At 43.0% G+C, this 14,023-nt stretch overlaps 1 protein-coding gene across 2 annotated transcripts in view; it reads right to left on the bottom strand.

The window, feature by feature from the left end:
• ARFGEF2 (ADP ribosylation factor guanine nucleotide exchange factor 2) overlaps positions 1-14,023 on the bottom strand; it is a 96,246-nt gene that overhangs the window by 30,228 nt on the left and 51,995 nt on the right. For both annotated transcript variants that reach the window (XM_045885916.3, XM_045885917.3), the window contains exons 20-25: positions 13,159-13,287; positions 11,741-11,899; positions 8,989-9,136; positions 7,891-7,990; positions 4,213-4,253; positions 3,939-4,108 (exon numbers count right to left, since the gene is read on the bottom strand). In XM_045885916.3, the coding sequence (XP_045741872.1) occupies positions 3,939-4,108; positions 4,213-4,253; positions 7,891-7,990; positions 8,989-9,136; positions 11,741-11,899; positions 13,159-13,287 (747 nt within the window). The remainder of the gene's footprint in view (positions 1-3,938; positions 4,109-4,212; positions 4,254-7,890; positions 7,991-8,988; positions 9,137-11,740; positions 11,900-13,158; positions 13,288-14,023) is intronic.

Here is a 14,023-nt window from a genome sequence, read left to right as displayed (position 1 = left end):
GACTTTTCCCTCAAGAAGAGTCCCTCAAGCAAAGCAAGGGAATGTTTCCCACCAGAACCCCTGCCAAGGATCTGGGGCATCTTGCAGTAGCCTGCTCCAAGCAAGAAATTTCACTGGCATGTGGTCTGACCTGAAAAGGTTTTATTTTTAACAGAAGTAATGTTGCAATATCACTTCAAATAAAGAAAAATTGGAAACATCAACAGGAAATAGTTACATAAGGGTATGTTCACAGACACGGAGTAACATTTGGCAGTTAAAAAGAAATACGTCCAGCCTTTAAAAAAAAAAAAAAAAGAAGAAGAAAATTCTATCACATGCTACAACATGGATGAACCTTGAGGACATCATGCCAAGTGAAAGAAACCAGTCACAAAAGGACAAATGCTGCATGATTCCAGTTATATGAGGTAGCGAGAGTAGTCAAATTCATAGAGACAGAAAGCAGAATGGTGGTTACCCTGGACTGGGGGAAGGGGCAGGGCAGAGGAAGGAATGGGAAGCTAGTATTTCGCGGGTTTGGAGTTTCCATTTTACAAGATTTCTGAAAAAAGAGCTCCTCAGATCTGTTGCACAAAATGTGAGTGTACTTAACACTAATAAACTATACACTTATAAACGGTTAAAATGAAAAATTTTATGTGTATTTTACCACAATCTAAAAAAGAATAAACTCATACATACTAATAACATAGTTAAATATTTAAGATTCCTTGCTAAGTGGAGGAAGCAAGTTACAAAATGATATGTGCAATACCAATTATGTTTTTTTTCAAAAAAGCAAAAGAAACCAAGACAGTATTATCTGTATTTCTGTGAGTATATACATATACACGTGCATAGAAAAATGTCAGGGTATATACCAAACTGGTAATAATTAGTTTTGGGCAGGGTTCAATAGGGGAGTGGTGATGGTCAAAAGCGGCTTTAACGGTCATTTTTTTTAAGATGTTTATGTCATGTTCATTAAATTAAATACTAATAAAAAGAGTATTCCTCTCCTAAACATCAGGATTCAGGAAATCCTGTAGCAGGAATACACTCCATGCTTATCGTGCAGCTCTGCACACCCCAGGACGCACACGTGTCCTAATTTAGAAGAGAAACATGGGACTGTTCCCAAGGCTCTGCTAGAATGCCAAGAGCTAAGTTACAGCTGTACTCAGCCATTCGCTTCTTCAAACCTACGAGATTCTTATTACACGGAGTAACATTTGGCAGTTAAAAAGAAATATGTCCAGCCAACCAAATATATACCCATAACTCCAGTCTCTAAAAGTAGGTAAACTATAGACAAGCAGAACATCTTCCTGAGGTGGTAGAAAGAATGAAGACTCCCAGAGGGAGCAACTGAGTTTTCCACAACTTTGTGCTTAGTGGCTCTGATGAGATGGAACAGACACTGGTAATGAAGGTGATAACCATGAAATGTCTCATTACTATCTGTCAGCCTACATCCTGAGCTGCCCGTAAGTGACCCACAGATAACCAAGGACTGGCACCTAAAGAGTCTTGACAACAGAATTGCAGGTGGGAAAAGTAACTTGTACAAACTGATGTTCTCTCCTGAAGAAGTCCCACTGAACATGAAATCCAGACTCCAAAAAGCTGGGAAAGGCTACCAAAACACTTTTGGATTATTACTTCTGAGAGAAAAAAGGATTCCACGGCTGCTAGTGGAAAGATTTCACGGAACAAGTGAGCAATGTCTGCTCCAGCTTAATGGTCACAGGCTTGAATGAGAATACAACCTAAGGTACAGTAATGGTAATGGTTCGCATTCCCTTTCTCCAGCAATTTCACACCAATTCAGTCAACTGGTCCACTAGGAAGTTATTTATTCAGAACAGTGAGAAAGATGGTTGCTGAGCTGGTTGATTACTCTAGGTGACAGTGCTACCATTCACTCGACAAACAGTTGCTCAGGGTCATGTGCAGGCTCTCGTGGCTGTGTCCTCCCTGAGGATTCAGATGAAAGGTCACCTGCTTCTTTTTATAAGTTTCTTCCATTCAATGGAGAGAGTGCAATTCTCTTTTGGATAAACTGTTTTTTACTCACAGTACTTTTAAGCATCTGTATTACAACTCTTCATCTCCAGGAGTGAGAAAATTGCTTTGAAATCATGGAGTATGTTTTGGTAGGAAATAGTGCTATTAAGCTATCACTTTTCTTTTAAGAAGTTAATGGAATCACAGATGCATAAACACACACACAATACATATACATTCTGACTTTTAAAAGTCTTTATGTGTGCATGTGCCTATATGTACGTGATAAAACCTCTAGCGGAGAGGAACAAGGGTAGTCTGGTTTTCTCTCAGTAGTTGTCAGTTTTAGAACACACAAATCTTTAGCCTGTGTTTGATGTAAAAATAAATGTTAGTTTTTTAGGGATGCCTGGGTGGCTTAGTTGGTTAAGCACCAACTCTTGATTTCGGACAGGTCATGATCTCAGGGTTGTGGGATGGAGCCCCATGTCAGGCTCCATGCTCAGTGGGGAGTCTGCTTGAGATTCTCTCTCTCTCTGCCTTTCCCCTAGCTTGCATGGATGCATGCTCTCTCTCTCTCAAATAAGTAAGCAAATCTTTAAAATGAATGAATGAATGAATGAATGTTAGTTTTCTCAACAAAGGTTTCAGAAGAGTGGTGGCAACAAAAGCCAGAATATAAGAAGCAGTGACATTAACAGTGCAACTATATAGAACATAACTTAATCTTTGGTCATTCAGAAGACACTAGAGGATTTTGCTATGTGTTCAAACATCAATGCTTGTCCAGTGACTACATGATTTTGTGGTGTTAGCCTAGATCCTGGATATGGGATGTTAAAGTATTTTTAATACCACTAAGATTTTTTTTTTTTTAAGATTTTATTTATTTAACAGAGAGAGAGACACAGTGAGAGAGGGAACACAAGCAGGGGGAGTGGGAGAGAGATAAGCAGGCTTCCCACCGAGCAGGGAGCCCGATGCGGGGCTCGATCCCAGGACCCTGGGATCATGACCTGAGCCGAAGGCAGACGCTTAACGACTGAGCCACCCAGGCGCCCCAATACCACTAAGATTTTAATTTCATACTCCACGAGTTCTAGCAATACCTAAATATGCTCCACAGGTAAAATGAATTATGAGTATCCTCTGCTTCATGCAATGTCACACTGCACCGCTTTGTTGTTGTTGTTTTTTTTTTTTTAAGATTTATTCATTTGCTTGAGGGGGGAGGAAGAGGGGCAGAGGAAAAGGGAGAGAGAGAGTCCCAAGCAGATTCCACACTGAGCACACAGCCTGATGCAGGGGCTCAATCTCACCACCCTGAGATCATGACCTGAGCTGAAATCAAGAGTCGGACGCCTAACTGACTGTGCCATCCAGGTGCCCCAGGTACCACTTTGCTTTTATGAAAGACCTACCTTAGTATCTATTTTCACTAACCAAAAAAAAAATCCAAAGAGGATTTTTGCTTTTACAAAAGTAACGTGAGAAGTGAAAATGACATTCAGCATTTGTTTTGCAGCGAGCTGTTACAGAGGCAGCACGCGGCCGGCAGCAGGAGGGGTGCTGCCAAGTCCGTTCCCCGCGAACTCCACTCAGCATCTCAGCATTAAGCCACCAGCGCTCTGAACTGTGTCAGTGAGCATTTGGGCTTTATCTCGGTTCTGTGCATTGTTAGCAAGATGTGTCCTAAAGCATCAGAAAAGCCTAAGAAAGGTTATTTTTGGGGTGTGGGAATGCTCAACAATTTTTTCATATAAATTAATGGTAACTGCCTCTCTGCTTTACACCATCTCGGCTTATGAAAGGTTTCATAGCAACGTTCTACTTTTGGATAACAGGGAAAGCTGTATAGCTACCTAAACTCTCTCTCACTTCCTCCTTGAGTATAGTTGCCTGCCTTTTTCTGGACACCGATGGAGTGGTTTTTGAATTTGAAGAGTTACCTTATTGAAGTGATCTCCAATCACATGCCATATTCGCGACCACTGCAACCGGATCCGATTCATGTTGTAGTATGATATCTCCACAATCTTCTGTAAGCTGAACATGCGGGGGTGGTGTGGGGAAGCCAGCTCGTCCATGGACACGGCGCACAGCCAGCGGACAAAGTCAACTACAGGCCAGACCCAACAACACATGCGAGGCTTCATTAGTAATGGCCAGACAGCCACAACATGAGGATTCTGTAGTTGTCACACGTGAGTGACAAATACATACCTATGGCATTTCCATCCAGTCTAGTAGATCCAGTAAAAATTCTAGGGAGATAATTCCAGACACAATAAAATAAAAGTTAGATTCGGAAACTGTGTTTCAATTTCAAACACTGAAGAAAAGGCAAAAAGGAAGCATTTCAGGTCTGGCACCTCCACTAAAATAAATGACTGAGGCATCAGAGGTACAAAACTGGTCAGTGAACCCAGAGCACAGATACCTATAATGGTAGAAAGAAAAAGTGACACATCAAAAGGAGGAAGGGAGAGTAAAATGTAACAGCATGTGATGTCACAACACTGGGAGTGGGAGAGTGAGGACCTCCAAAAAGCTGCTGCTCCATAAGACAAACAAAAAAAACTAGCAGAAAAAAGTTACCCAAACCAACTCTTTGAGGACTGAACTCTGGAAATTACCAAAGGCTGGTAAAATGTTTATTCAAGAAAAATGGCTCAACTTTGGTATAAATAGAGACTATTATGGTGTTTTAGGCTGGCCTATTTCTATTACTGTCTTCTCAATTCCTCAGGAATGTTGAAAGCCAACAGCTCTGAAGTCACGGTAACTGCGAAACCAGCAACTTAGTTCCACAGGAGAGAACACAACTATCCTGGAATTTCCCCCAAAACACCAGTCTCAAAGAAGTGACATTATGTGACCTGCCTGGCAGTACCCTGGAAACCCCCCTTTCCAGGATCTGTCTTTGACTCAGACCTCGTTTGGTGCAAATAGTCTTTTCCCTGGGGCTTTTGTCAAAAGCAAATTGTAGTAACTAGCTGAGGTGGCAGTCACAACCGGGGTAAACAAGGACCCCGCCAAAAACTTAAAAGGAAAAGCTGGGAATGAGACATGCACAGAAGGCTTTATTTTTATTTTTTTTAAAGATTTTATTTATTTGACAGAGAGAGACACAATGAGAGAGGGAAGCAGGGGGAGTGGGAGAGGGAGGAGCAGGCTTTCCGCTGAGCAGGGAGCCCGATGCGGGGCTTGATCCCAGGACCCTGGGATCATGACCTGAGCCGAAGGCAGACGCTTAACGACTGAGCCACCCAGGCGCCCTTTTTTTTTTTTTTTAAAGATTTTATTTATTTACTTGATAGAGAGAAGAGTGAAAGAGAGAAGAGCGAGACAGAGAAGAGCAAGGGAGAGGGAGAAGCAGACTCTCTGCTGAGCAGGGAGCCCAATGCAGGACTTGATCCAGGACCCTGAGATCATGACCTGAGCCAAAATCAAGAGTCGGATGCTTAACTGACTGAGCCACCCAGGTGCCCCTCTTTGTCTAATTCTTAGCTGATCACTAAAGCTAAATGAGCAGAGATAGTGGTCATGAGATCACGCTCTGCAGGGAGTCTGCTTGAGATTCTTTCCCTCTACCTCTCCTTCTGCCCCTCCCTCTGTTCACGCACGTGTGCTCTCTTGTGGGGGCTCTCTCTCTCTCTCAATAAATAAATCTTTAAAATATATGTATACAATTCAGTGGGTTTTAGTATATTCAGACTCATGTGGTCATCACCACTATCAAATTTCACACTTGGTCTTAGCCAAAAGGCCGAGAAGCTATTCCATTATCGAATTTCATAGCATTTTCATCAGCCTGTACTTACTATCAGTCACTCCCCATTTCCTCCCCTGCCAACCCCTATAGCCGCTAATCTTCATTCTGTCTTTATAGATTTGCTGATTCTGGGCATTGCTGTATTGTCCATTTCTCCCTTTCAGTTTTATTTGTTCTGCCGTGTGACTTTGGGGCTTTGTTGTTAGATGCATATATGTTTGTATGTTTTCTTGACAGATTAAACCTTTTATATTATAAAATGTTCTTTGTCTCTACTAATGATTTTTCAATCTCTTGTCTTACATTGGTGCAGCCACCCCAGTTCTCTTTTGGCTACCTTTTGATATGCTATGTCTTTTTTATTCTTTTACTTTCAACCTGTTTGTGTCTTTGAATCTAAAGTGAATCTAAAGTGAGGGCGCCTGGCTGGCTCAGTTGGTAGAGCATGTGACTCTTGATCTCAGAGTTATGAGTTCAAGCCCCACACTGGGCATTATAGCTTACTTAAAAAAAAATAATAAAAAAAAATAAAGTGAGTTCCTTTGGAAAGCAGATGGTTGGACCGTGTTTATTTTAGTCCATTCCACCAATCTCTTCCTTTGGATTAAAGTGTTTTATCTATTTACATTTAATTATAATTTAATTGTTGATGGGTAGAATTTAGATCTGCTCTTTTTCTCTTTTTATAAATATCTGTTGTGTCGTTTTTGTTCCCCATTCCTTCATTATCACTGCCTTCTTATGTGTTAAGAAATTTTCTAGTGTATCATTCTACTTTCCTTGTTTCTTTTACTGTATTTTTTCAGTGTTTTTCTTACTGATTGACTTGGGAATGATTAATAACATCTTAACTTTTAACATTTGACTTTGAATTAATGTCTACTTAATTTTAGTAGTATGAAACATCCTGGCTCCTATATTGCTCCATTCTCTGCCCTCTCCTTTGTGCTGTTGCTATGTAAGTTTTTTGTTTACACATACCTGCCCATCAACACAGATTGATGACGATTACTTTCGCCATCCTCAAATCAGATAGATTAAATGAATTACAAATGAATTATTTCCCCAGGCATCTTCACCAGTGCTCTTTACTTCTTCAGCTCCTTTTGAGTTATTATCTTTCCTTTGATTTCAACCTGAGATCATGACCTGAGCTGAAATCAAGAGTTGGACACTTAACTGAGCGACCCAGGCTCCTCCTAAATTGTACATTTTAAAAGAATAAGTCTTGTGCTATGTGAATTATATCTCAATTTAAAAAAATGTAATGGCACACAAAATGATGCCGGGCAAGACTGCTACTGTCCATGATCTGGCTAATGCAGAGAAACAGAAAAGCAAGAATTGTGATTAATGGAAGAATAAACATTTTGTACTTTTAGCCTAAACCTAACTGAAAAATGTGAGGAAAACCCATCAAAAGTATGTTACAGACAGTATCTCTGTTGGAGAGAAGCAGGGAAGCAACAGGAACAAGGTAATCAAAATACACTAATAAAGATTTTAAAATACTAAGAGGATTGTTCTGAGAACAATACAAATTATGCCCCAAATTCTATACTCCTACCACCTCAACACTGTCTATATTTAATACTGTGGAATCCGTCATTAACCACATGAACAGCAGTGTACATGATTATTCAAGGGTACTTTTCAGGAGTTGATTCATTTTAGAAAATTCATATTTTAAATACTGCTATCTAATGAATGTCTTTGAATAAGAATACCTAGATTTCTCGTGGATGTTTAGTTTCAAGTAAACAGGTATCATGGAAAGGTTCTAAGGAAAATGAAATGCAAACTATCAATGTGGCCACCTCTCACTCGTAGATAGGCTTTACATCTTAAACCCTTCTTGGAATTTTTTTAATTAGAAATTTCCGTTAAGGGAACAAGGTAATCTAAAATATCAGCACACGCAAAAACGCTTGTTTTTAAAAAGGTCACAAATACAAATGAACATGAAGGTTATTAGTAGCTGTGGATCACGTGTGCTACTTCCTAGTTTGAATGATCTAGAGCTCACAACACTTACAAGAGTCAAACAGATTAAGAATCCACTAACTACACAGAGGATGTGCCACGCTACTGGATAGTCCAGCTTCGCTGGAGAACAAAATCATTACCTGTCTACAGCTACAACCACACTCTGCGAGCTGGTCTCACCAACCGATTCCTGGAAGCTGGCCATCTGTCTCTTATCCACTCCACCACTCACCAAATTACCTGAAACACAATGTGCAAAATCAACATTGCTTCAAAAACAGTCAAGTATTTAGAACAAAGTATTCTGTGGCATCAATATGCAGAGACAAGAGACATAAGAGAATGGTTTGCAGGCAAAACAAAACAAAAACACCCTCAACTGATGACAATAAAATTAAATGTAGGTTTTGGCATTTGGCATTTAAAATACATTCTTATTCTTAAAATACAAGCTCCCTTGCTTGTACCAACCACCTCCCTTTCTTCAGTCTTTCACATTTTCATAGTATTGAATGCCTACATTTAGGACAACAAATACAAAATTAAGCAGCACTAACTTAGAGCTCCTGGAAGACGGGACAGCTTATACCTGCTCAATGTGTGGTGTGCTTTCCAGGACTTCACTCCAGCCGTCCCTGCATGCGCCCTAAGAAGCAGGTGCTATTACAGCTTCCCCCTTTCATACAGTCTGTGGTTTTAACCGTGAACCTGTCCTATTCCAATCAGTGCACGTGGGACCTAGGAGCCTGCCCTAGACAAATTAAAATGTATAAACTGAGTGCTTAGAATGTGGTCCGGCACTTTTGTTTGCCTTATTTCCTGTTAGATCACCGACGGGAGCCTCTCGATTCAATGAGAAATCGTTCTACTTTCAGGAGAATGAACATGGAAGAGACGTAATGTACTTTTCAAAATCTAGAGATACACATACCCATTCCTCTAATACTAGGTACTAAAGCTGTAGCCCTTCTAAAGCAAATGGCTTCTACCCCCAATACACTTCTAGGCATAGAAAGAAAAGTAATGCACCCTGCTGAATTTGATAAAATAGGCATTTACTCAACAGTTTAATCAGTTAAGAGAGCCAAAGCAGCACTTCCACTTCCATTAATAAACATACTGTCAGCTGGCACACAAGGAAGAGCTGGTTTACGGGACAGTCCTGCTGAGACAAGAAGCGTTTCATTCCGGTTAACTTGTGACTCCATGACGGCCAGCCGTGGGGCCTGGTGTCTTACCAAGGCCAAGGCCCATGAACTCTTCTCCCACCAACGTGTGGCCCTTCAGGCTCCCTTCTCTTTCACGCCCAGATCCAGACAGGTAGCGGGTTTTCACACCGGTTCCTATCAGCTGAGCGAGCTCCAGCTGGCTGATGCATTTCAAGATCTAATGAAAAGAAGGCGTGAAGAAATGAGTTCCCGTTTCTGGCCTGAAAAGGTCACTGCAATCTTAGTCATTCGAGAGCTCTTTGAAACACACAGCTCTTCGTCAGGTGAGAATGAAATCCCAGGGTCTCAGGATGGTTTTCCTAGTCCTCGCGAGGCAACCCACTGACTGCAGGCCTGGAAGACAGACTCCACTATTGTTTTTTTCCAAACTGTTAAAAAGTAAAAGAGAAAATGACTAAAAGAAAAGCTGGTACAATGGAGTTATGCGATATAGATGTTTAATTATGCAAATGTGATAAATGCTCCAGAAAGAGAGAAAGGCTGTTTGACTGGTGCAGGCAGGGAATCCCACCCACTGTGCTACCCATTAAGTGTGCCATCTGATCTGACTTAGCCCCCCTCACCTCCTTTCTATTCTACCTCTCAGACACAAAATGCTAGCCTCCCTGCTGCTCCGTTAACTTGACATGTCTCGTCCTACCCCCAAAGCCTTTGTATTTGCTGTTCTTTATGCCTAGAACATGTTCCTTATGCTCTTCCCCACGGTTCACTCCCAGCTTAGATTCCCAGCTCAGACACGTGTCCCTCAGAGACCTCTCTTGACTGCCCTGAGACTGCATGCACACCGCCTCTACCACCATCTCCTGGTCACACTACTTTCCCCCTTAGCCCTCACCACTTTTTGGCATTATGCCATATATTCTCTTGTTCTCTGCCTTAAGTACCAACAGGGCATCAACACTGTCTTGTTCACTGCTGAATCCCCAGCACTTAAAATAGCTGGTGATTTTTGTTTGGTTAACTGAATGGAGAACATGCCCTAGAATGGGTGTGCAGTCGGAAAAAAGACTGTAGCTTCCGGCCCCATGGGGTGGTTCTGGGGTGGAGAAGATATACCTGCACACAAACCTTTTCTCGACCGGAGCTTATCTGAAGAAACAGAAATGGGTCTCAACTTCTACTGGAGGAAAAACTGGTCGCCAGAAACTTATCGAGGGACAGCATGGAGATCTCCAGGTAAGCCCTTCCTAAGGGATTTTCATGGGAACTTCTGACTAAAGCTGAGTTTTGCCTTTTGTGTTGATGTTACGATCCAATCTCAGAGTATGGGAGTCCACTATAGCACTGAGCACTGCTTGGTATTGTTACTTATAAACGTCCTGTTGACTGCGAAAGGTATTTACTTCTACTGGAAAGAGCCATGCCCTGATTACTCCACATACAATGATACCACTAAATTATTACCAGTAAACTGTTATTAACTCCCTTCCTTTTCCAGAAGCTGAGGATGGCCAGCGTCTCAAGTATGTCAACAACTTGCGGCCAGGACTTCTTGGCTCCAGCCTGGTTTCTCAAGGTTTCTGACCATCAAATAGGTGGTAATTCATTTTAACATTTCTAGGTGCTGCTATATACTTGGCAACCAGCAGGAACCCCATCGAGATCATGCCTCCCAGATTAAAAAAAGTTCTATGAGAGAAAGCAGCTATTTATTGATTCACTACGTGTTGTGACTCCTCAGAAAACAGGAAATTACTTCTTAAAAACAAAACAAAGAAAAACAACAACAAAATGGCTCCTGGCTGGCTTAGTTGGTGGAGCATGTGACTCTTGATCTTGGGGTCCTGAGTTTGAGCCCCACCCTGGGCACAGAGATAACTTAAAGAACAAAAACAAAAACCAAAACCCAACCAACCAGCCCTCCCTACCCCCACCCCGTACAACTTCATCTTTTCTAATATGGAAAACTCCAGGGTTGCGGTGGAGAAAGGAAAGGCTGGGTGAAAGGGGACAAAGGTACCTGCCAAGATGAGTGGGAAGAGGTGGGCTAACATCTCCTGAGCCCTCACTACCTGCCAAAGGCAGTTCTGAGCCCTGCAAATGACCTCCCTTCACCTCATGGCAACCCCACGAAGGTACGGCCCGGGGACTAAGGGACCTGCATGCCACACACGCAGGCAGAGCTGCAAACCCACACCGGACCCCAGCAGTCCAGCTCTGGGCCTTCCCCCTTAGGAACCGACCCCGCGGGGGAGGAGGCAGCCATGTCCCCTCTAGGTGCCCACGGTCCCCGTCACTCTGCACACTCACCTCTACTCTTTCAGTTTTCTCCCTAAAGCAAGAAGCAATATGTGCAGACACCAGAGAAATCAGGTAATGTAATTTAAGGGAAAAAAGCAGAAAATAAATCGCCTGCATAATTCTATTACTCAGGATGTTAACAATTTTCTTTATCCTTTTCAGATACGATTAGGAGAGAGATCAGGCCCCCAGCTTTTTCTAAATCTACACAGGGACGTTATGAGCTCCCAGGAGGAGCCCAAGGGCTTGGGGCAGTGCGCTCACGTGCAAACAGGAGCTGCTGGGGAGGGGGCTGCCCCGTGACATGGAGCATCTTAATGCACCCACCACAGCCCCAGAAGCTGACTTTCAGAGACGTGAGGATATGTGGATAAAGGAAAACCCAGAGTTAAAGCGAGGCTTGACTCTAGTTCCAGAACTGGAATTGACCAAAGATAGAAGACGGACACTGAATCAGAAAAATGCTGGGAGTCCATCTAACTAAGAAAAGGCATTTGCCAGGCTTTCAAAGGAAACGCACCTCGTGCCAGGAGTTCCCAAGGTAGTTGCCATCGGTGTGTGCCACTGTTATGAGCGTCTTTATGGTGTCGATGTTTTTCTGCTTCATTTCGGTGATGCTGGAGCTGGCCGTCAGCAGGGAGAAGCGAGCAAGAGCCTGAACATAGGCATCTCGCTCCAACTGCAACGGAAGTCCAAGCAAGAAAGCGTGCTGAGATTCCACCCTTAGCGTGCCCGCTGGCACATCCACAGGCCTGTGTGTGCACTGGGCTCCTGATACCTTCTGTACAAACACCATCTAACGGGCTTCACGCACATCAACACGCCAGTTATTCCGTGCTGACGTCCTCCTGCTACTGAACATCCCTGTGTGCCATGTGGCCGAGAGCCGGCTCTCTCCTTCGCAGCTGACCTCAAACTTAAATTCCACGTTCCCTTCCCTCTGGAGGGAGCAGGAGAGGAATCTGTTGAATGCTAAGATTGCCACATACACTCCAGTTTCTGCAACAATCTTGCAAGGTAGGCTATTTTCTCAACTCTACCGAGGAGACCAAGCATGTCTTAGAGAGGAGTTAGCTGGGCCAATGTCACGTGGCTAGAGAAAGGATCTGCAACCCAGACTGTCTGGTGTCAAAGCCTGTGGTCTTGGTACAGAAGAAAATGTCTAACTGTAAAATACATGGGAATAGAAGATTTGAGTTTTTCAAAATAAACGGGTGCAAATTCTTACTTAGGAAGTGATGCATGGGACCGACAGCCTCCTAATTTCCTAAGAGTTTGAGAATTGTATTTTGTGTAGTTGCTTTAATTTTTCAAGATTCAAAGGCTTATAGACATATTCATTTTGCAGTATACTATCTGTTTCCCCCAGAGAAGACTTGGAAATGAAGGACATTATGATAAAAACTGATCTTAAAAGGAAAAGTAGGGCGCCTGGGTGGCTCAGTTGGTTGAGCGACTGCCTTCAGCTCAGGTCATGATCCCAGGGTCCTGGGATCGAGTCCCGCATCGGGCTCCCTGCTCTGAGGGGAGCCTGCTTCTCCCTCTCCCACTCCCCCTGCTTGTGTTCCCTCTCTCACTGTGTCTCTCTCTGTCAAATAAATAAATAAAATCTTAAAAAAAAAAAAAAAAGGAAAAGTAATATTTTAGCACTAGGGCAGCTAATTAGGCAGGTGGATAGGAAGTCTGTTTTGTCAAACCCAATCAAGTAGCTTAGACCCCACCTACTCGCTAAAGAAGGTTACAATCCAAATCTCCAATTTTCTCCCTAATGAGGCTGTTGTCAGCACAAATCTGTGGGCTTCCTCTCAGCAGGCATGAGTAGGTAGTTTGCTGAGACTTTTTTGGCTAATTGGAAATGTCTGATAGTTTCTAAATTTTGCCAAATCTGAAAGAACACAGCCCACCACCATCTCTGGAGCCCTGCTAACTTCCACCCACCTGCATTCCAAAGATACAGGCAATCCGGATTGCACATCGGATGCCCTCCAGACACAGGGAGGCCACCTCCGTATCGTCACAGTTCTGCAGTCCGATGCTGTAGGCTGCCAACAGCGGCGTCCACACCAGCTGAAAGGAAGCGAGGTTTCCATCATGTCTAGAGTTTCAGCATGGAAAGAGCACTTAGAGGCCACGCTGTTAGTTATGAGCACAGCCAGGATGCCAAGTTCACTGCTATTCTGATTTCAATCTACTCCATTCACAATATTAAATGATTCCTCCTCAACTGTGGTCAAAGGTGTCACTATAGATATGCTCCGTACTAAATGTACAGCTCAAAAGGAAGGAAGAAAGATAAATAGTGGCTAGAGTGCCATCACCAGATCGACCTGCGCTGGTGGCAGACATCACTCATCAACTGGAGAGCCTACTCCTTGCCAAGTCTATTCAGGGCACGAGAACCCTTCTCTGCAGAGTGCAGGCAGGCAGGGCCAATCAGAGGCTGGCACACAAAATAAAATCTACACACAACTCATACTCTGTAAACTTAATTTCTTGAAAGGTTCCTAATTCAAATTATTTAGACTTGGGCGCCTGGGTGGCTCAGCTGGTTAAGCGACTGCCTTGGGCTCAGGTCATGATCCCGGAGTCCTGGGATCAAGTCCCGCATCGGGCTCCCTGCTCAGTAGAGAGCCTGCTTCTCCCTCTGACCCTACCCCCTCTTGTGCTCTCTCTCTCTGAAATAAATAAAATTAAAAAAAAAAATATTTAGACTTTACTTTTCCTCCAATTTTCCTGTGAATTCCCTGGAAATAAAGGTTCACAAAAATCTAGAAGTGCTCAACTAACAGGATATTGACAGCTA

This window comes from Mirounga angustirostris, unplaced genomic scaffold (assembly GCF_029215605.1).
Source record: "Mirounga angustirostris isolate CCGP_5_RB_7025 unplaced genomic scaffold, mMirAng1.0.hap1 SCAF_10, whole genome shotgun sequence".
Taxonomy (NCBI): Eukaryota; Metazoa; Chordata; class Mammalia; order Carnivora; family Phocidae; genus Mirounga; species Mirounga angustirostris.
This window is presented reverse-complemented; position numbering and strand designations above follow the sequence as displayed.